This window comes from Danio aesculapii, chromosome 16, assembly GCF_903798145.1.
Source record: "Danio aesculapii chromosome 16, fDanAes4.1, whole genome shotgun sequence".
Lineage (NCBI taxonomy): Eukaryota > Metazoa > Chordata > Actinopteri > Cypriniformes > Danionidae > Danio > Danio aesculapii.
Genome location: NC_079450.1, coordinates 13,375,770 through 13,398,874, shown reverse-complemented (window position 1 = coordinate 13,398,874; position 23,105 = coordinate 13,375,770). Strand labels below are relative to the sequence as shown.

The window sequence follows — 23,105 nt, the reverse complement described above, 5'->3', positions numbered from 1 at the left end:
TTAGGCTGTATTAACAAACTTGCTCAATGTCAAAATGAATGATAGCCAATTAAATCAAAGAAGGTAAAGCTTTACAAGTGTACACTGAAAAAAAGTTATTGGATTTACTAAATTTTTTAAGGTAAGTGGTTGCAAACAATTTATGTTGGCTGAATTTAAACAATCAAATTATATTTAGTACCTTCAACTTAATTTATTTGTTTAAATTCTGCCCATATAAATAGCTTGCAACCAGTTACTGTACAAAAAAGTTTAGTAAATCCAAAAACTCCAGTGTATTTCCAGGAGTGTGAAGTTAGGCGGTAAAGGAACACTTTTTAAAAAAATGTTAAGTTGATTTTTACCATTTTTGAATCCAATCTCTGGGTCTGGCATGACACACTTCATCTGCTTTTCTTTGTTGTTGAATGGAAAAGATTTTATTCAGAGTGAAAAAACTAATAAAATAATAATATCAATATTAACCCAAGATCAATTTCCAGTACAAGCTAGTAGAAATAATGCTTTTCTTTTCCCAAGAGCTCTATTATTGAATTAAGAACTATGTTTCTTTCTTTCCCCATACCTCCCACAGCTAAAGAACACTTTAAAATATTCAGTGATATTTACCCATCTTCAGAGTTTCTTAAACATAGATCTAATTTTGATCACAATAATTGTAGATTTTGTGAGGTTGACATTGAAATGGCTTTACATTTATTTTTTGACTGTTTATATAGCAGAACCATCTGGTGTGATTTATTTGAGTGGCTAAAGGTTTTTCTCCCCAGTTGTCTTCCCAATTTTCTAAAAATGATATTTTAGTTGGTTTATTAGGGGAAGATGATAATATTCAATTTGCATTGGAGAAATGTTATATTCATAAATGCAAGTGGCTTAAAACAAAACCAGTTTTTGGATTTTCAAAAGGAATTTTTGGCTCTACTGTAAATCTTTAAAGCTGGTAAAATCAAAATAAGGAAGAAGAGTGCTTAGTTTATTGAAAAAAATTAATGAATAGAAGACCCTGTAGTGTAATTATTATTATTATTATTATGTCTGTGTTTCTGTGTGTTTTCTATGTTTTAAATTTTATTTATTTGTATTATTATCATCTTTTTTTTATTATAATCTTATATTGATTTGATTATTATTTGTGCTCTAATCAGTAAATGTAGGTGAAAGTTGTTAGTCGAATTTTGCCTTATTGTATTTGTGTTATAATGCAAAAACTAATGTCTGGCAGGAGCTCTTTTAGCTTAGATCATTGAACTAAATCAGATCATTAGCATCATTATCTCACTCAAAACAAAAGGGTTTGATCATTTTCCTACTTAAAGCTTGACTCTTCTGTAGTTATAATGTGTACTAAGACTGACGGAAAATGAATAAAAAAAAACTAAAAACTATTTTCTAGGTTGATATGGCTAGGAACTATACTCTCCTTCCAATGTAATATTTAAGAAACCTTGTAGCTTTACCATGGTTTACTCAGATTCTAACTGGTGCTGCAAGTGTAGGGCTTTGCTGGGGACTATTTTCAACCATATGGTACAGCAGCAAAGTACCTTGATTATTATGCTGAAATGAAAGTAGCCTATAGTTCCTAGCCATACCGGCCTAAATAGCATCTTTTCCTTTTTCCATTTGTTTTAATACATGATTTAACTACAGAAGAGTCAAGCTTTAAAATAGTAAAATGATCAAAACTCTTTTTTTTTTTAATTTGAGAGTGATGCTAATGGTCTAATCCAACTCAATGATCTATGCTAAGCTAAGCTAAACGTGCTCCTGCCAGACACAGAGATTGGCTGAATGGATTCAAAAATGGCAAAACTCAACTGCTTAACTCTATGGTGACTTGTAAAATTTCAGAGTTTCTGTAACTAAAAATACTATTAGACAAGACATACAGTACTATTAAAAGACAAGAATGTTCTATTTTAATGTCGTTGCTTAAATCTGTGACAAAGTACCACAGAAAGTAACCTTTAAAAGTCGATACAAAGCATCCCTGATATTCAGAAAAAAAAAAAAATAGCAGCAGATCCGTGACACTGGCCTTATGCTGGAGGGTCCTTGTCTTCTGTCTCAGTTGACAGCAGCTGTGCAGAGGCTTTATTATCTCATACTGAGGCATTCAGAGCCGCATGTCGTCCTCACACAGTCCTGAACTGTAGGTGAGATGCACATCCATCACTCAGCACATCAACAATCCTTTCTCCAGTAACTGTTGAAACGTCTCTCCCTCTGTCTGCATGAGGATTCCTGCGGGACCACTCTTATATTTGTCTTCAGCATCCATCAGCCTGTTATGAAAGTGTTAAAGCTTGATTAATCAAAAACAAAAGAATCAGAATCAGAAAGAGCTTTATTGCCAGGTATGTTCACACATACTAGGAATTTGTTTTCGTGACAGAGCTTCTACAGTGCAACAGGATTACAGAGACAGGACAAAAAACAGATAATTAATATATTTAAAAAATAGAAGTAGTGAATGCAAATATACAGATTGACAAGTGTATGTACGTGTTTATTACTATATACAACGTTATATGTGCAGCTGTTATGTGCAAATTGGCATGTAAAGAGTGTTGTTAAATAAGTGTATATGTGTATAAAAGTGTATAGCAAGTGGTGATGTTGGTTTCGCAATTATTATCATCAAGTGTTCATGAGATGGATTGCCTGAGGGAAGAAACTGTTTCTGTGTCGGGTTGTTCTGGTGCGCAGTGCTCTGTAGCGTCGACCAGAAGGTAAAAGTTCAAAGAGGCAGTGTGCTGGGTGTGAGGGGTCCAGAGTGATTTTGGCAGCCCTTCTGCTCGCTCTGGATAAGTACAGTTCTTGGGGAGTAGGAAGGGTTGTACCAGTGATTCGCTCAGCAGTTATTGATGTGCAGATGACTGATTCAATGATGGAGGTGTAGAACTGTTTCAGCAGCTCCTTTGGGAGGTTAAACTTCCTCACATCTTACGATAATAATGCAAAACATAATGAAAAAAAATCAAAAGATGAAAACAAGAACTTATATTTTGCTGAAGAATGCATTTTAGTTTAGACCATTCAGATTTTCTAGGGGTGTCACTAAATTTAACTGAATTGGTTTCTCTAATAAATTTCTCTAAACATTAAACTTTCTAATAATAAATATATTTTTACATTTAATTTAATATGCAAACAAAGTATTTTACGTTAAATATGTGTAATATATTTGTGATTTATGGAATTATATTATTTTAGAGACAAACAATAGGTAAGACAACTGTTTTATGGTGTGTTTGTCACAGTCAGACACCAAGATCACTGTCACTCAAATAGCAATTAACTACACACTTGAACAACATCACCGTCATCATCCCCTGCATTATAAAGTCCCCTCACACAGTTCACTCGGCGTCTATAACCCTCTAGTACACTGTCAGTGTTGATACTCTAAGCTAAATTAGTCCTACTTGCCTTCCTTGTCTCTTGTGATCTCCGGTGTTTCCCCGTCTCTGTTCCTTCTGTTCCATTTTGTCATCGGTTCCTGTATCCATTGTCATCCTGCAAAGATAGTCACTTGGTTTCTGTCATAGATATCATACTCTCAGAACATTTACTTCACCTGCATTACTCACCTGCTGTAAACGGCCATCCTTGACAATAAACTATATTGTCATCTACTTACCTGAGTCCTGTCCCTTCTGTGTATAATGTAAACATTTTATTTAAATACATACAGTTATGCATTCTGATAGTATTACTCTTATATTAAAACTATTTTTTTTGTAATACAATAAAATGACTATATATATATATATATATATATATATATATATATATATATATATATATATATATATATATATATATACACACACACATACATACATACATACACACACCTTACTAGTACTGGGTTGGACCCCCTTTTGCTTTCAGAACTGCCTTAACCCTTCGTGGCATAGATTCAACAAGGTACTGCAAATATTCCTCAGAGATTTAGATCCATACTGACATTATAGCATCATGCAGTTGTTGCAGATTTGTTGGCTGCACATCCATGATGTAAATCTACCATTCCACCATATCTTAAAGGTGCTCTACTGGATTGAGTTCTGGTGACTGTGGAGGCCATTTGAGTACAGTGAACTCATTATCATGTTCAAGAAACCAGTCTGAGATGATTGCAGCAGAAAGCGAGACTCATCAGACCAGGCAACGTTTTCCCAATCTTCTATTGTCCAATTTTGTTGAGCCTGTGCTATTGTAGCCTCAGTTTCCTGTTCTTAGCTGACAGGAGTGGCACCCCGTGTGGGTCCACTTTTGTCCTATGCTCACTATAGTTTTGTGTCTGAGTAAAAAGTAATTCTTGATTTATTCTGTTAATGCTTTCTATTTAATGACTCTACTGTGATAATGATTACTAAAGCATGCAGCGCATTCAATCACAGAGAGACGTGAGACCACAGTTTATCTGGTTCCTCCCTGAACTTTAAGAGACATTAAGCAATTAGTAGCAGGTTTAAAGGACTTCTATGATGCCAACATCCTTTTAAAGCCTGGAGTGGAATGTTGAATGTTTGCCGAGCAATGTCAGCAATGCACTGAACGCAAGGTACAGCGTCAGATTACTACGGCCTGAGCCAAACCAAAGCAATCTATGTAGCAGCGACAGCCAGTTCCCCCTGTAACAAGACCTGATGGCAACTGCAGCACCTGCACAGCATGACGGATGAGAAACGGCCCCAAACAAAGACTCTCGTAGGCTTATATTTAGCTTATATTTAGCTACATAGGTTTATATTGAGCTACTGTCTATCCCAGTATGCAGAGCTATACTGAAATCAACACTGAACTGAGCTAATTAATGTTTTTTTTTCTTATAGGAAAGTGGGAATATAAGAAAACTCATTCTTTCATAATTTGGTGACCCCATTTTTTGCTTTTGAGAGCTAAAGAATTAAATAGATAGCAACACCATACTTCCCCAGTTGATTGATTACATTAGGACTTGATTTTGTAATTATTTTTTTGTTTTCATTTTTGTATGACACTTTTTGTCAAATATTCTTTAAATATGCAAATGAGTCGGCGCAAAAGCCTAGTGGTTAGCACCAGGGCTTAATTAGTGCCGAACACGTCGGATCCGGAATCTCTGAAATCTGATCCAGCACCTCATTTTACCGAACGCCCTCCTCAACCACCCTCCTCCCCAGTCCGCTGTTCACTTTCACTTTCTTCCGCGACTCCCCAACCCTCTTCACTTTCATCCGCAACACCCCCGCCGCGCTCACGTTCCTCCACGACACCCCTTCGCCATCCACCGCATTCGTGCGTGACACCTCTTCATCCTTGTTACCCCAATCCGTTACCCCGATCTGTTCCAGGATCTTGCAATTCACAAATTAAGCACTGGTTAGTGCGTTGACATATGGTGCAGTAGCACTTCAGGGCGTCCCGAGTTCAAATCCCGGCTCAAGGACATTTCCCGTCCCTCTCTCTCTCCCACTTGGTTTCCTGTCTAAAATACTGTCCTACCCACTTAATAAAGGCAAAAAGACAAAAAATAAATCTTAAAAATATATATATATGCAAATGAGACATTGTTTAATTAAATATGCCCCCAGTTTGCATACATTTGTAGCACACAAATCTGTTAACTGATTAAAATGAAGTAAAATTTTTGACATATAAAATAATATAATATAAAGTTAATTTTTTTGACATATAAAATAATATAATATAGTTTATTTTTTGGCATGTAAGATAATATTATATATTTTCTTATATAATATAGTATAGTTATTTTTTTTGAAGGGTGGCATGGTTGCTCAGTGGTTAGCAATTCAATTCATCTTTTTTATAGCGCTTTTACAATGTAGATTGTGTCAAAGCAGCTCCACATAGAAAAACACACAGCAAGAAGGTTGCTGGTTCGAGCCCCAGGTGGGTCAGTTGGCAATACTGTGAGAAGTTTGCATGTTCTCTCTGTGTTCAAGTGGGTTTCCTTCACAGTCCAAAGACATGTGCTATAAGTGAATTGAACTAACTAAATTGGCCATAGTATATGAGTGTGAATGTGAGTGAATGGGTGTTTCCCAGCACTGGGATGCGGCTGGATGGGCATCTGCTGTGTAAAACATATGCTGGATAAGTTGGCGGTTCATTCCGCTGTGGCGACCCCTGATGAATAAAGGGACTAAGCTGAAGGAAAATGAATGAATGACTTTCTTTTTTGACAGATAATATAATGTAGTTTTTTTAACATAAAATAATATCATTTCTTTTTGACATAAAATATATAGTTCCTTTTTTGACAAAATTATATAATAAAAAGTTTCTTTTTTTTGACAAAATTCTATAATAAAAAGTTTCTTTTTTTTGACAATTATATAATATAGATTCTTTGTTAGACATACAAGATAATATAAAACATTTTAAGGAAGGTGTTTTTGAAATCTCTTCATATATTTTCAGTATTAAGGAAATACTGCAGCCAAAATAATGATAATAATAATAATAATAATAATAGATATTTTCCCCCATAAAATGAAATTTTGTATATAATCAGGGTTTTTGTGTAACAAATCCCTCCATAGAAACCTTCAGAATAGATATAAATAAATCTGGAAAAAAACACTATGTGAAAAGATCTCCAAAGAAAGTTGGAGATTAATTTAGTAGTTATGGAATGTTACGGATGTTACATCAATGCAACCCAGAGAGCAATGGAAATACATCATAATGTCATATGTGGGCGTATTTCTTTTTATTAAATCGCCGTAGCTGCTTCACTTAATGCGGATGAACAGTCGTCTCAAAACAGCTCTGGCATATATCTGAGACTGAATCATGGTTGTGATGAGGTTGTAATATTTATGTAACATAAAACTAGAACAGTTTGTCCACTGGGTTGACATTATCTTGACACTAGGGGATGCTGTTGTACATGATTGTTTATTATGACGGTGATAAAGCACTTCATAACGTTAAATATTAACTGAAATATCAACAGCTTCAAAATATATATACTTATAGTTTAAAAAAAAAATTGAAAACAAAAGTTACTATTTTGAACTTTGTTTTTAATCAAAGAATCCTAAAAAAATAAATGTATCAATTTCCACAATGTTTGAAGCAAGAAAAAATATTTTCAGCTCTGATAATTGTAAACCATCATTATTAGTGATTTAATACCAATAAAACCTGCTAACGATAATAGAACAAGAAATCATATTATAACTAATAATATCTGAATGATCATGTGACACTGAAGACTAGATTAATTTAATCATTAATTTTCTTTTCGGCTTAGTCCCTTTATTAATCAGGGGTTGCCACAGCAGAATGAACCACCAACTTAGAGTAGTGTAAAGTAACAAATTACAAATACTCTCATTACTGTAACAGTAGTTTTTCTCAGGAATTGTAATTTACTAAGTAGTTTTAAAATAGTGTACTTTTACTTTCCCTTGAGTACATTTTTACTGCAGTATCAGTACTTTTACTCCACTATTTTCCTTCTACCTGCAGTCACTACTTTCTTTTGTCTTGTCTATGGTGATTAGAAAAATCAGACCTGTGATTCCTGTCCAATCAAATCACACATAGAAGGTAAATCCCATCATACTGAACAACCTCAAGACATGGGCGAATTATAATTGCAGCAAACAGTTTGGAAGCATTAAAAGTGACCAAGAGAGTGTTTAGATGCATGTCACTGATGAGAAGATGAAGGATGTCTATTGTATGATGACCGAAATGGCCTTAAACACCCAGCAGGCATGATGTCAACATGATGTCAGATTGACGTTGTACCCCAATGTAGTGGAGACGTTGCAGTTTGTTTGGAAATGAAAATTGGGTTTACATCAGAACCTAACGTCAGAGCGACGTTAATGTCCAACCTGAAATCAACAAAATATCAACGTCTAGTGATGTTACAGCTTGACGTTGTGTGGACGTTACCACTATGATGTCTGTCAGACGCTGGTCATACATGATGAATAAATGTCAGTATTTGATGTCAACATGACGCTGGTTTAAGATGTTGGCCTGACGTTGGATTTATATCAACTTCATTTGATGTTATTATTGGACATCAAAATAACGTTGTCCTTAAAAGCTGGCTAGACATTGAATTTAGATCACCTGACATCACAACCTAAATCTAACCTAATTTTAACGTCTTATGACGTTGTGTACCTGCTGGACAATGATTAATGCACTACAGAATGTTATGTTTACACACATCTACAAATCACATATAAATGCATCAGCTTTTAACAGCGTAATACTCACTACTCTTGAGTACTTATAAAAGCAATAAAATCTGGATGCAGCCTTTATGATGCAAGCTGAGATTGCATCACTGAGCGATGCAATGTCAGACACAATGCACTCAATGGAGCTGGTGACGTCACTGTGACGGAGAGTGTTAGGGGTGGGGTTAGGTAAGTGCATTAAAAAGAATTGGATGCAGCTCAGATTGCACTGCACCAGGTCTGCATCCAGACCTACTTTTTACTTATACTTTGAGTAATATTTACAACAAATACTTTTACTCTACTTGCACTACATTTTTAGGAAAGTAATGGTACTTTTACTTGAGTATGATTTTTCAGTACTCTTTCCACCAACTTATCCAGCATATGTTTTACACAGTGGATGCCCTTCCAGCTGCAACCCATCACTGGGAAACACCCATACACTCATTCACACACATACACTATGGACAATTTAGCCTACCCAATTCACCTATAGCGCATGTCTTTGGACTGTGGGGGAAAGTGGAGCAAATGGAGGAAACCCACGCGAACACGGGAGAACATGCAAACTCCACACAGAAATGCCAACTGACCCAGCCAAGGCTCGAACCAGCGACCTTCTTGCTGTGAGGCAACAGCGCACCAACTGTGCCACCACGCCACCCGCAGACTGGAGTATCGGCGATGAAAATTACGCTTTGAATAAGAGAAATAAATTCAAATTAAAACTACATTCAATAAGAAAATAGCTATTTACAACTGTAATAATATTTCACAATTTTGCTGTATTTTTGATCAAATAAATTCAGCCGTGGTGAGCAGAATTGTCTTCTTTTAAAACATCAACACACTTTTAACTGGTGGTGTATTAAACTTCTCGAAAGACACACCCCTCACTGACAAGGGTCCAGAATTTGTCCCATATCAGCTCATTTGTCCTATTTTGACTGCTTTTACATCATAAATAGTAAAAATAACCCATCGAAAAGGCTTTAAGACCAAGTGAGATCCTGGTGTGACTTCAGTGAATCAGGTTTGGCCAATGCAAACAATTATTTTTCAAGAGTCCAGCACTCTGTGATTGAAAGAGTTAACATCAGTCAGTGGAAGGAGAAAACAGGAAGTAGCCGAACCCTTTAACACACACACACACACACAGCCCCATAAGTTTACGCAAATCCACACGCACCATTGTAGAAGATGACACTACTTCTTCTTGGTCGAGGTGACTGGGCGGAGATGTAAAGCTGACTGACTGACTGTCCATCATCATCATCATCTTCAGCATCTTCATGATCAGATGCGCGTGAGGATGCACACACTCCAGTCGTGGCCATGAAGACTGAGGTCAGTTCATTTCTTAGTAAAAGTCTTATCGTCGCGGTTTTGTGGTGTCTGATATACAGCTAACATATTACTACGTTACGTGGCAATACAATGCTAGTTTAATGCAGTCATCGCGTGATGTCGTTTGCGGGGAAATGAAGACTTTTATGCGGTAGCCAGAGTCACCATAACAGAATGGACTCAGGAGTGTGTTCGTGTTTATTAACAACACACGGAAGCGGCCGTGTTTATTCGGCTGTGACGTCACAGCGGACAATGGACTTGTCTGGAATGTGCGGGCATATAATACATTTTCTCCACATAAATCAGTAATATGGAACAACAAATGTAAAACCTTTAAAAATAAATCCTTATTTTATAAAAATTGCTACAATAATGATATTATATTGGTGAGACCGTTATTCAAAAGTAATGGACAACTTTTAATTATTGTGAATTTCTCAATTATTACAAGATTCCCATAACTGCTAAACAATTTGCAATAGTATTTGATGCAATTCCTAGTGGACTTGTTCAGCTCTTATCCGGTAATTTATCCTCTGAATCAAATCTTTTACATACTAATCAGTTAAGTATCAATGGTGTGAAAATTATAGACAATAAATGTAATAATTCTTACATTAAAAAGTTATGCAGAACCACATTGTTGCCTAAATGCAAATCTTTCTGGAATTCCTTATTTGAGCAAATTGAGTGGAAAAAAGTTTGGAACTTACCTAGTAAATACTGTCTCACCAATAAAGTTAAAGAAGTGACATATAAACTAATAAATTTAATTTATCCAGTGAAAGAAGTAAAATTTTTTTAGAGACTTGGAATCTGTGCGCACTTTTTGTGAATTAGAGGAGGAATCGATTAAACATCTATTTTTTGATTGCACATATACCCAAATGTTTTGGTTTGATGTTGAATATCTTATATTTAAACTTACAAAATAAAAAATTCGGTTTTCTTGTAAAGATATTTTTTTATTTACAACAATAATAACAAAACTTTGGAGCAGGATTTGTTTATTAGTTTAATGATAATACATGGGAAGTACCATGTACACAAACAAAAATGGTCCAAAGATAAGTCTAATATTCATTTGTTTAAGGGTTTCTATATAATGCTTAAGATCAATTTAAGACACAAAAAATGAAAAAGCTATAAGAATGTATGCAATTCTGGAATCCTTTCCTTATACATTTTTTTTGTAATTTCTATATGCCCTGTAAGTTTATTTTTATTTTATTTTTTTCTACTGATTTGTTCCTTTAAATGTAGAAAAAAAAATGTAAACATTGTATTCCTCATTGTTTGCATGCTATTGTTCTTGTTATGCAATAAAAAAATGTGCAGGCATATATGAACAGTTTATGACTGTTCATGACTTTCCTATTCCCTTCAAATAATATAATACTGTTCTTAAAGCTATCCTCACAGGTTTAACGCATCTTATCAAAAGTCATATACAATCCAAAAAATATGAAGGAATCAGCATTATTGCTGGACGGCATCGGCATTCATGATAAACATGTAATAATAAATATGTTTTAATTCTCATTCTCATATCTAATTCTTTAGCAAAGAAATCGTATTGTTCCGTGAGGCAGATTCCACTGGGTTGCATTAATTAATAATATAGACTGGAGAAAAGCTTGGTTGTTGCCTCATAAATACTTTCTTCCTAATAAAACTAAAGAAATCCACTTTAAAGTATTGCATAAAATATATTCAGCTAACCAAAAATAACTACTTAAATACACTCACCGGCCACTTTATTAGGTACACCTGTCCATGTCTAATGAGTCTCGATTTCTGCTGCGACATTCGGATGTTAGGGTCAGAATTTGGCATCAACAACACGAAAGCATGGATCCATCCTGCCTTGTATCAACAGTTCAGGCTGCTGGTGGTGGTGTAATGTGTGGGGGATATTTTCTTGGCAGATTTTGGGTGCATTAGTACTAATTGAGCATCGTTTCAATGCCACAGCCTACCTGAGTATTGTTGCTGACCATGTCCATCCCTTTATGACCACAGTGTACCCATCTTCTGATGGCTACTTCCAGCAGGATAACACACCATGTCATAAAGCGCGAATCATCTCAGACTGGTTTCTTGAACATGACAATGAGTTCACTGTACTCAAATGGCCTCCACAGTCACCAGAACTCAATCCAGTAGAGCACCTTTGAGATGTGGTGGAACGGTAGATTCACATCATGGATATGCAGCCAACAAATCTGCAACAACTGCATGATGCTGTCATGTTAATATGGACCAAAATCTCTGAGGAATATTTCCAGTACCTTGTTGAATCTATGCCACGAAGGATTAAGGCAGTTCTGAAGGCAAAAGTGGGTCCAACCCGGTACTAGTAAGGTGTACCTAATAAAGTGGCCAGTGAGTATTATTACATACCAAAATCAGCTAAGCAGTTTTCGCTTCCTCATTTGCAGAGACGTTTACTTCATCATAATTTCAATCTTTGTTGAAAACAACCATGTGATTTCACTTCCCTCTGTGGAAAAACCAAAGCATATGTAAATATTTTTGACTGCATAGCGTCAAAGGGCTCACCTAGATTTATTCTCTGACCCACTTTATGAGGTGCGACCAACTGTGTTTTTGGGCTGATCAATAGTGATCCAGGACACTGCCATAACAATCATATTCAAGCCAAACACTCATTTGGAGTAGATCCTGGCACATTTGCTCCTAAATCATTATGCATATTTAGTCAAGAGGGGTTAAACCCAACAAACAAATGTCAGAACAACAATAATGACATGGCAGGAATAAAAATAACAAGTTTTAGTGAACGCCGCACGTGTCCCACCAATCAATAACTGACTTTAGAGCCACATTTAGGCCAGGGATGTTATTGATTGTAACAGGAGACATAAATATAGAGCACATGCAAGTCGCCATTCTCTATTTTTCAGACCTGTCCAAACAGGCGGGGCTTTCTAATCTAGCTTTATCCCGGATTATGTTATTATGACTTCTTCCCGTTTGGGATTCAGTCACCATGCGGGATGGGAATGTTGACTGGAAGAATCTGCAAAGCAGTGAGTTCATTCAGGGTGGATTCTAGATCTCCGGTTCCTCCAGACAGACCAGTTAGTGGTCCCTTTTATATGAAAAGGGGCAGGTTGAGCAGGTTTCCAGTCGGTGTACACAACACCGCCAATGAGATTAAGCTAATAACAGAGCCTAACAGTGAGTCTTCTGCATGTGATTCTACTTTAGATTGTTTTTTGCTTGGCTGAAGTGTGTGATCTGTGTTCAGCGGAAAGCTTTATAATGTTAAGAACTGCTTTGGTGTTGTGTTTAGGAGCATGGAGAGCTTCACTCCTATGTTTCTGAGGTATAGGACTAAACCTCAACAGAAGGCTAGCATGGATGGAAAAAGCACCACAATCCACTGCAAACTCTGCCTGAGCGACTGGCCTGAAGCGGAGACCAGCACACTGCAGTCCTGTAACTGTGTGTTCTGTGCGCAGGTAAGAGCAACACATCTGTTTTTAGTAGAGTGTTTCTATATGACAGAATAGTAACAGTGCTATGGGTTAGTCTTGTTCACACATGTCTTAAAATAACAGGTGTTTATCTCTAGCTGTGGTCTGGGTTATTGCTGTGAAAGGCATAAATACAGTAAACAGCACAATCGCGCTCAGTTTGGCAGAGTGGAGGATGTTTTCTTTCACATGCCATTTAAGATTATCCTTGAAACAAATATTATGGGTCAGACTTGGAAATCTTTGGACTTTTGGTGGTTTGAAGCTGAAGTGTGTCATTTCGAAAATATTGTCGTCTGCTGTACATTATGTTGTGTTGAATGACTGAATACTGTTAAGAGTGTAAATACTGCTAATATGTTGTCATAATGTTGCTTTATTATACATCTCAATCATTCTGATCAGGTTTTTGGGGTTAACTGAAACTAGAACAGTTTTTGTTACTTGAAAATAATAAACATGAACAGAAATGTACTCATTCATTTCTGTTAATTTCAATATTTATTGATTTCATTTAGTTGATCTTTATAGTGAAGTTATTCAACTTCTATTAAAAGGCTTAAAACAATTAGATAAGTCCAAAAGTCGTGACTGGGGTCACCTTTTCCATATTGATACCCTTTCAACGGTACATATTAGAGCCTAAAGTGTACATGCAAGTACATAATAATTAAGTTAGAAAGTTTTTTTCTGAGAGAGTAATGTAAGCTTAATAGAAACTACTACTGCTGCTACTTGTCACGGATTGGCCAGGCTCTTCCACCAACATCACGCATCGAGCACCTTCACCTGAGTATTAACCACGCACAGCTGCACCCAATCACTCCCATTCACTATATAAGCACACACCTCACTTCACTCATTGTCCGGTCTCGTTCCTACGAAGCGGACTCTGAGTGAACCACTTCCTAGGTTTCACTCCCCTACGATCTCAGCATATGTACTTACCTTACTCTGTTTTCATTCCAGTCTGTCCAGTGTTCCAGTTGTCCTGTCAAGCGTTGTGTGTCTCGTCAGTCTGTCTTCCACTCAAGTCCTCTGGTGTGTGCATTCGGTCATCCTTCTGTGTCTGTCATCCCACCTGGAAAAGAGGATCATCAGTTCATCCAAACTCCATTTCAACTCAATCATTATCCACATTGCTCTACTGTTGTAATAAAACTCATTTATACTTACTCCCCTTGTTTGTCCGTCTGCTTCCGTAACAGAAGACCGGACCATCAACTATCAACAGCATGAGCACTCACGATCCCCTTCAGGAGTTGGTGGATGCTTTGAAGAGAGTGCTACTACCATCTGCTCCACTTCCCGAAGCACCACCAGCACCGAGCACTTCTTCACCGTCCACCCACTCATCCAGTCCCATGGCTCGACCAGCGCCCTACTCTGGCGGGGCGGAGGAGTGCAATGGATTTCTCTTACAATGTTCTCTGGTATTCACTATGCAACCCGAGTTATACCCTACAGATCGGTCCAAAATTGCTTTCATCATTTCCCTTCTCTCTGGATCAGCTCTTCGGTGGGCTGAAACCATCTGGCAACAGTCTGGGCCGGTAACAAATTCCATTCAGTCATTCACCCAGTATTTCAAGGAGGTTTTTGGTCGCGCGGATGCTGAAGTAGCAGCCGGAGAAAAGTTATACCATCTCAAACAGGGAGCCATGTCCACTCAGGAGGCTCTGAGTCAGGGGTATATCCGCCCTTCCACGTCACCCGCTGCCTCAAGTTTCTTCTTCGTAGCTAAGAAAGATGGAGGGCTGCGGCCATGTATCGACTACCGAATCCTAAACCAAGGTACCGTCAAATTCCGCTATCCCCTTCCTCTCGTCCCGGCGGCCCTGGAACAGCTCAGATCCGCCAAAATTTTCACCAAGTTGGACCTCCGCAGCGCCTACAACCTGGTGAGAATACGTGAGGGGGACGAGTGGAAGACTGGGTTTGTGACCCCTACTGGACACTACGAGTATCTGGTCATGCCCTATGGTCTGGTTAACGCCCCCTCCGTATTCCAAAATTTCATCCACGAAGTCCTCCGGGAGTTCCTCCATCTCTTCGTCATAGTCTACATCGATGATATCCTGATTTACTCCCGGAGTGAGGCCGAACATCGCCACCACGTTGCGGAGGTCCTGAAAACCCTCAGGAGACATCATTTGTATCTCAAGGCTGAAAAATGCTCCTTCCACTTACCATCTGTTCAGTTCTTGGGGTACATCATAGATCAGAGAGGGGTTCGTATGGACGAGGGGAAGGTTACCTCTGTCATCTCCTGGCCAGAACCCAAAACCATAAAGGAACTCCAACGTTTCCTAGGATTTGCCAATTTCTATCGACGTTTCATCCATAATTACAGTCTCATCACCGCTCCGCTCACCACTCTGTTAAAAAACAAACCCAAAACACTACCCTGGCCTCCCGAAGCCGCCGCAGCCTTCCAAAACCTCAAAGACTCCTTCACTCAAGCTCCACTCCTGACTCATCCTGATCCTGACTTGCCTTTTGTGGTCGAAGTAGATGCATCGACCACCGGAGTGGGAGCCATCCTATCCCAGTACCACGGTACTCCCTCATTACTCCATCCGTGTGCCTATTTCTCCCGGAAGCTCAGCCCGGCGGAAAGGAACTATGACATCGGAAATCGAGAACTTCTTGCCATCAAGCTCGCCCTGGAGGAGTGGCGACACTGGTTGGAGGGGGCCAAACATTCGTTCCAGGTAATCACAGATCATAAAAACCTACAGTACTTAAAAGATGCTAAAAGACTCTGTCCTCGTCAGGCCCGTTGGTCATTGTTCTTCTCCAGATTCCAGTTCTCTATATCATATCGACCAGGATCAAAAAATATCCGAGCAGACGCACTTTCTAGAATTCACGACCAGCATGAAACCATTGAGACACCGGCCAAGATCCTTCCCGATCAGATCACTATCTGTCCCATCCAATGGTCCGCTCCAACAGTAGTTGCCACTCCAGAATCCAGAACTCCGCCGGGCTGTCCCCCCAATCGACGCTTCATCCCTGAAAATCAACGGGTAGATCTCATTCATTCCAGCCATACATCTCTGGGCACAGGGCATCCTGGGGCCAACAACACCCTCTCGCTGCTATCCCAACGCTTTTGGTGGCCGAACATGGCGAGGGATGTGAGGAGATTCGTCCAAGGCTGCAGAGAATGCGCTATGTCGAAGAGTCCCCGACATCTACCTGCTGGTAAACTCCATCCCTTGCCCATCCCAAACCGCCCCTGGTCACACCTAGGAGTTGACTTCATGACAGACCTCCCATTGTCTGAAGGTAACACCTGCATTCTAGTCATCGTAGATCGATTCTCAAAATTCTGTCGATTGATTCCTTTGAAAGGTCTACCCACAGCCCTAGAGACCGCCGAAAACCTGTTCAACCACGTCTTTCGAAATTTTGGGTTACCAGAAGATATAGTCTCGGACCGAGGACCCCAATTTATCTCCAGACTATGGAAAGCATTCTTCAGACTCCTAGGTGTGACCGTAAGCCTCTCGTCTGGCTATCACCCTCAAACCAACGGCCAGACAGAGAGGAAAATTCAGGAAGTGGGGCGGTTCCTCAGGACCTTCTGTCACGGTCACCAAAACTCCTGGAGCCAGTTTCTGGGCTGGGCGGAATACGCCCAGAATTCCCTGCGGCAACCTACCACCGGACTTACGCCATTCCAATGTATCCTAGGGTTCCAACCTCCACTCTTTCCATGGGATGGCGCACCATCTGATGTCCCCGCAGTGGATTACTGGTTCCGGGAGAGCGAGAGAGTCTGGGACGATGCTCATCACCATCTTCAGAGGGCAGTACGCAGAACAAAGGAGGTATCCGATAAAAGGAGGATTCCAGGTCCCATCTATACTCCAGGGCAGAAGGTCTGGCTTTCCACTCGAGATATCCGTTTGCGACTGCCCTCCCGAAAACTAAGTCCCAGATTTGTTGGTCCCTTCACCATCCTGGAACAGGTCAACCCCGTCACATATAAATTACAGTTACCTCCACAGTACAGAATCCACCCCACATTCCACGTGTCCCTTCTAAAACCCTTTCACGATCCTCTGATTCCCTCCACAGAGCCTGGTCATGAAGAGGAACCTCCTCCCCCACTGATGTTAGAAGAAGGGGCCATCTACCAAGTCAAGGACATCCTACGGTCCCGGCGTCGTGGTGGTCAGCTTGAATACCTCGTCGACTGGGAAGGATACGGTCCCGAAGAAAGGTCATGGGTCCCCAGATCCGATATATTAGATCCCGCACTTATGGAAGAGTTCCACTCCAATCACCCAGAATTTCCAGCACCTCGAGGACGAGGTAGACCACCACGACGTCGGAGGTTCAGGCCCTCAGGAGCGGGCCCTGGGGAGGGGGGTAATGTCACGGATTGGCCAGGCTCTTCCACCAACATCACGCATCGAGCACCTTCACCTGAGTATTAACCACGCACAGCTGCACCCAATCACTCCCATTCACTATATAAGCACACACCTCACTTCACTCATTGTCCGGTCTCGTTCCTACGAAGCGGACTCTGAGTGAACCACTTCCTAGGTTTCACTCCCCTACGATCTCAGCATATGTACTTACCTTACTCTGTTTTCATTCCAGTCTGTCCAGTGTTCCAGTTGTCCTGTCAAGCGTTGTGTGTCTCGTCAGTCTGTCTTCCACTCAAGTCCTCTGGTGTGTGCATTCGGTCATCCTTCTGTGTCTGTCATCCCACCTGGAAAAGAGGATCATCAGTTCATCCAAACTCCATTTCAACTCAATCATTATCCACATTGCTCTACTGTTGTAATAAAACTCATTTATACTTACTCCCCTTGTTTGTCCGTCTGCTTCCGTAACACTACTACTACTACAAATAATAATAATAATTATTATTATTACTACTACTATCATAAATATTATTATTATTGTTGTTTAGGGGATTGTTTGTTTACTGTTTATTACTTCATAATAATAAATAATAGTAATAATAATAATAATAATAGAAACTTAATAGAAACTACTACTACGACTGCCTGACAGTACTACTACCACTAATAAAATAATTATTATGAAAATAAAAAAAATTAAAAATAAACTGTTATTTAAGTGATTGTTTACTTATTATTTATTATTATTATTATTATTATTATTATTATTATTATTACTCTTATAATAATTATTATTAATATAAATATTATTGTTGTTGTTTAGGGGATTGTTTATTTGCTTTTTATTTTTGAAAAATAGAAGTAGTAGTAGTAATAATAATAATAATAATAGAAACTACTACTACTTCTAATAATAATAATAATATTGAAAATTTATAAATTTTTTAAAAAGTGAACAACTATTATATATATATATATATATATATATATATATATATATATATATATATATATATATATATATATATATATATATATATATATATATATATATATATATACACAGTTGAAGTCAGAATTATTAGCCCCCCTGAATTATTAGCCCCCCTGTTTATTTATTTTTTCCCCCAATTTCTGTTTAACGGAGAGAAGATTTGTTCCAACACATTTTTAAACATAATAGTTTTAATAACTCATCTCTAATAACATTTCTAAGATTTATTTTATCTTTGTCATGATGACAGTAAATAATATTTGACTAGATATTTTTCAGGACACTTCTATACAGCTTAAAGTGACATTTAAAGGCCTAACTAGGTAAATTAGGTTAACTAGGCAGGTTAGGATAATTAGGCAAGTTATTGTATAATGATGGTTTGTTCTGTAGACTATCAGAAAAAATTAATAGCTTAAAGGGGCTAATAATTTTGACCATAAATCGGTTTTAAAAAAATAAAAAAACTGCTTTTATTCTTGCCGAAATAAAACAAATAAGACTTTCTCCACAAGAAAAAATATTAGCAGACATACTGTGAAAATTTCTTGCTCTGTTAATTATTATTTGGGAAATATTTAAAAAAGAAAAACAAATTCAAAGGGCGGCTAATAAATCTGACTTCAACTGTATATAGCCTATTTTAGTGTCTGCACCAAAAGTTCAAGTGATTTTAAACTTATATATAGAAATCATGTGATCTTAAAATGGAGTCTTTTAATCTGTCATTAAATTAATCCTGTTCTAATCATGCCTGATAAGATTTTTAGCATATAAATGAATTGTTATAATAACTCAACATATTTGGATGCATTTTAATGACAACTCTAAATCTGTACAAACACAATCTATTGTTTTGATGTCTGAAACTTTGCCCCATAAATTGAATCATATCTGGTGACACTCCTGATATAACGAACTATCAGCAACCATATAAAAATTGTGTTGTGTTTGCAGTGTTTAAGGCAGTATGTCCAGTTGGCTATTCGCGCGGGTGCAGGCAGTGCCATCACCTGCCCCGATCCAGCCTGTAAAAACAGCGGGACTCTGCTGGACTCTGAGGTACTTCTGTCTGTTCTTCATCCTCAAATCAACAACACTTTCCAGTTCTGCAGATCACACTCTTGCACAAACAAACAGACATCGGAAATCCCTCCTTTAGCAAACTATCTATTTTAATCAGTAAGGCTTAAACCGCAATCCTCACTATTAATCATCATTATTTGCTCATACTTCATACTATTTGTTCATACAAAACATCAGTGTACTTGCCATGGCATGTTTATCACAACTGGTAGTTAATTACTGTGGACTTAAGATTTAATGCAGATAATAATTATTATTATTTGGAAAATCTAAATATTTTATGCTCTTGTTCTTTACTGTAAAACAGTCAAATTAAGAAATATTATGACAAATTTAAAGTGTTGTCTGCTTTAATATGTCATTTTAATATTACTGTACTGTAGACCTAAGGTTTAATGTAGTTCATGTAGAAAATTATTATTATTTTGGGTGAAAATGAAAAATTTTATGCTCTTGTGATTTACTCTAAAAACAGTCAAATTAAGAAATATTATGACAAATGTAAAGTGTCGTCTGCTTTAATATGTCATTTTATTTTGACTGTACTGTAGACATAAGATTTAATATAGATAATAATAATAATAATAATAATAAGAGTATTTTATGTCTAAGTATTATGTCTAAGTATTTTATGCTCTTATGCTTTACTCTAAAAACAGTAAAATTAAGAAATATTATCACAAATTTAAAGTGTCGTCTGCTTTAATATGTCATTTTAATATTACTGTGCTGTAGACTTAAGATTTAGGGCTATATTTTACCGATCTAGCTGCAAAGTCTTAAGCTAAGGGCGCAAAAGCATTAAAGGCGCGTCCCAATCCACTTTTGCAATTTTAAGGATGGAAAAATCCACTCTGCGCTGTGGTGCATGGTCTAACAGGGTTGAGCTTATTCTCTCACCAAGTTATGGGTGTGTTTTAAGAACAAACCAATCAGAGTCTCATCTCCCATTCCCTTTAAGAGTCAGTTTCGTCGCAACATGGCGCATTTGCTATTTACATGGTGAACTTTGTAAGTGGAAAAACTGAAGCTTCAACAGCAGTTCAACAGCATCTGCAGCGAGAGGACAAAGATTAAGCCTCCTCCAATCCGCCTTTACTTTCACTTTTACATTCTTTCGTTCATGGATAAGGAAACGTGTTGTCTACACAGACATCCATTAGCCTACTTAAATAATTTAGTTTGTTAAGCGCAAAGATTTGTTTCAAAACTATTTCTAAATTCAGTTCTAATTTCCAGCAAACAAATAAATGAACAATAAAAACGAAGCATGGTCAAAAAACTGAGTTACATCCATATACACATGCTATGCCCATATGGTCCAAAACCTGACAGGTGGACAAATCTAAGCTTGTTTTTAATAAAACAAATATAAATATGCATATAATCAATAATACTACTAATATTAATAACAACATAGACAAATGCAAATTGTCATGAATAAACTAAAAAAAAGCCCCCTGAGATGAAGGCAATAAGGCAGTGGTTTTTATATTTATAGAAAATATAATTTTTGTAATATTTTAATCCTTTAATTCTTTTTCATTTGTAAAGATATTTGTGTATTGCTGTACATCCTGTATGTATTAAGCAATGTGTAAGCGAGGCGCACAACTAACGTGCTCTGCGCTGGACTTTAGACCTGCTTTCAGCTGGTCTATTGCGCATTCTATTTTAGTTTCTCAAAATAGCAACGCGCCAACAATGCGCCTTAACACACTACTTTTCTAAATCGAAACACCCATGATTCCACAAAGTGGTGCAAATGGATTTGCTATTTAAACAATGTGGTGCAAAATGAGAAAATTAAGGTTGCGCTGGTCTAAAAATAGCAACACGTCGGGGCAAACGGGTCTTGCGCCTTATTGCGCCCGGTCTATGATAGGGCCCTCAATGTAGATAATAATAATAATAATATTTTCAATTGGGTTTGGGGGGTGTGGATATAAGTATTTTATGCTCTTATGCTTTACTGTAAAAAGTCAAATTAAGCAATATTATCACAAATTTAAAGTGTCGTCTGCTTTAATATGTCGTTTTTAATTTAATGTAATTCATTTATGTGATGGAAAAGCTGATTTTTCTGCATCGCTTCCGTCTTTGGAGTCTTACGATCCTTTTCAAATGTGTAGATTTGATGCTTAAGAAACATTTCTTATTACTAGTGCATTACAGATAAAAACGGATAAAAAATGAAGAAAAAACCCAGATAAAAACTGTAAACACAAAAAGGTATGATGAAATTTGCCTGTGGCTGTTTAACCTATTTATTTGTTTTAATTTTACTTTCGGTTGCCAACATTAGCCTGAACAGGAACTCAGTAGCCTTATTATTCGAAATGTTTTCCACCACTATTGAAAGTCCCAGTATTATAAATCATGAAATCACAGTTAAGCAATGGTATAAATACTTTATTTGGAGTAATTTATTAGATATTTCTTATCATTCATATACAGCTGTGCAAAACCTATTTGATGAGATGACTTGGAATTTCTCAGTTTGGATTATTTACACTATATTTATTTGTTTACAGTAAGACATTAGTCTTTTTTTATTCTGCCAAATGCTGATGACTTCTTTTTCAAAGTTAACTAATAATGTTATGACATATGTGAATTGCCAAAATAAAAAGACGCCATTGTTACGACCCTGGTCTAGGGTCAAGGACATAACATAAATGAAACATTCGACAAATAAATTTAGTTTTATGAACCTTAAAGTAGGGTCCGTTTATATTCTCGTTTTCAAACGTTTAGTTTTCATTGATTCTTTTTGATTTGATTAACACAATATCAAGGTTTTACTTTAGAAAAGTTACGAAATTAGTATTTAGTGGAAAAAACCTGGAGGGGCATCTGCTGTGTAAAGTTGGCGGTTCATTCCGCTGTGGCGACCCATGATGAATAAAGGGACTAAGCTGAAGGAAAATTAATTAATAAATGAATACCACCACCACTACTACTACTACTACACTAAAAAAAAATTATTCAAAGATGATTCCTTGGATTTAATCAATTTTTTACGTTAAGTGGTTGTAAACAATTTATTTGGGCTGAATTTAAACAAACAAATTAAGTTGAACATTGCTCAGTTTCATTTGTTTGTTTAAATTCAACACAAATAATTTGTCTTTTTCAGTGTACTACTACTACTACTACTACTACTAATAATAATAATAATAATAAACAACTTTATTTTTCTCTAGCACCTTTAAAAGTAGCATCTCAAGGTACTTTACAGACATATAAAATGTGCAACAATAAAAGATACATACAAGGATGAATGCAAAGAAATGCAATAATAAAAATATTTAAAAACACATAAAATAATAATAATAGTAGTAATAGATCTAAAAATCTAATAAAAACTACCCTAAAGTTTTAACTGATGATTTAAAAATACTCTGCATTACGAATATCAGAGGGTAAAGAAGTCCACGATTTAGGTGCCAATGGAGAGAAAGCCCGGTCTCCCATAGATTTAGCCGCGCTGAAAGACCAGCATCAGAGGAGCGTAAAGCATGTCTAGGAGTGTATGGGATTAAAAGCTCAGATA

At 37.2% G+C, this 23,105-nt stretch overlaps 1 protein-coding gene across 2 annotated transcripts in view; it reads left to right on the top strand.

Annotated features, from left to right (window-relative positions):
- The first annotated feature begins 9,359 nt into the window (after positions 1 to 9,359).
- Positions 9,360 to 23,105, top strand: part of rnf144b (ring finger protein 144B) — a 23,306-nt gene continuing 9,560 nt past the window's right edge. The window contains exons 1-3 of one of the 2 annotated variants that reach the window (XM_056474702.1): positions 9,360 to 9,575; positions 12,898 to 13,066; positions 19,421 to 19,525. In XM_056474702.1, the coding sequence (XP_056330677.1) occupies positions 12,902 to 13,066; positions 19,421 to 19,525 (270 nt within the window). In that variant the 5' untranslated portion in view covers positions 9,360 to 9,575; positions 12,898 to 12,901. Of the gene's footprint in view, positions 9,576 to 12,692; positions 12,783 to 12,897; positions 13,067 to 19,420; positions 19,526 to 23,105 lie in introns of those variants that run through there. The other variant, XM_056474703.1, reaches the window with a different exon arrangement.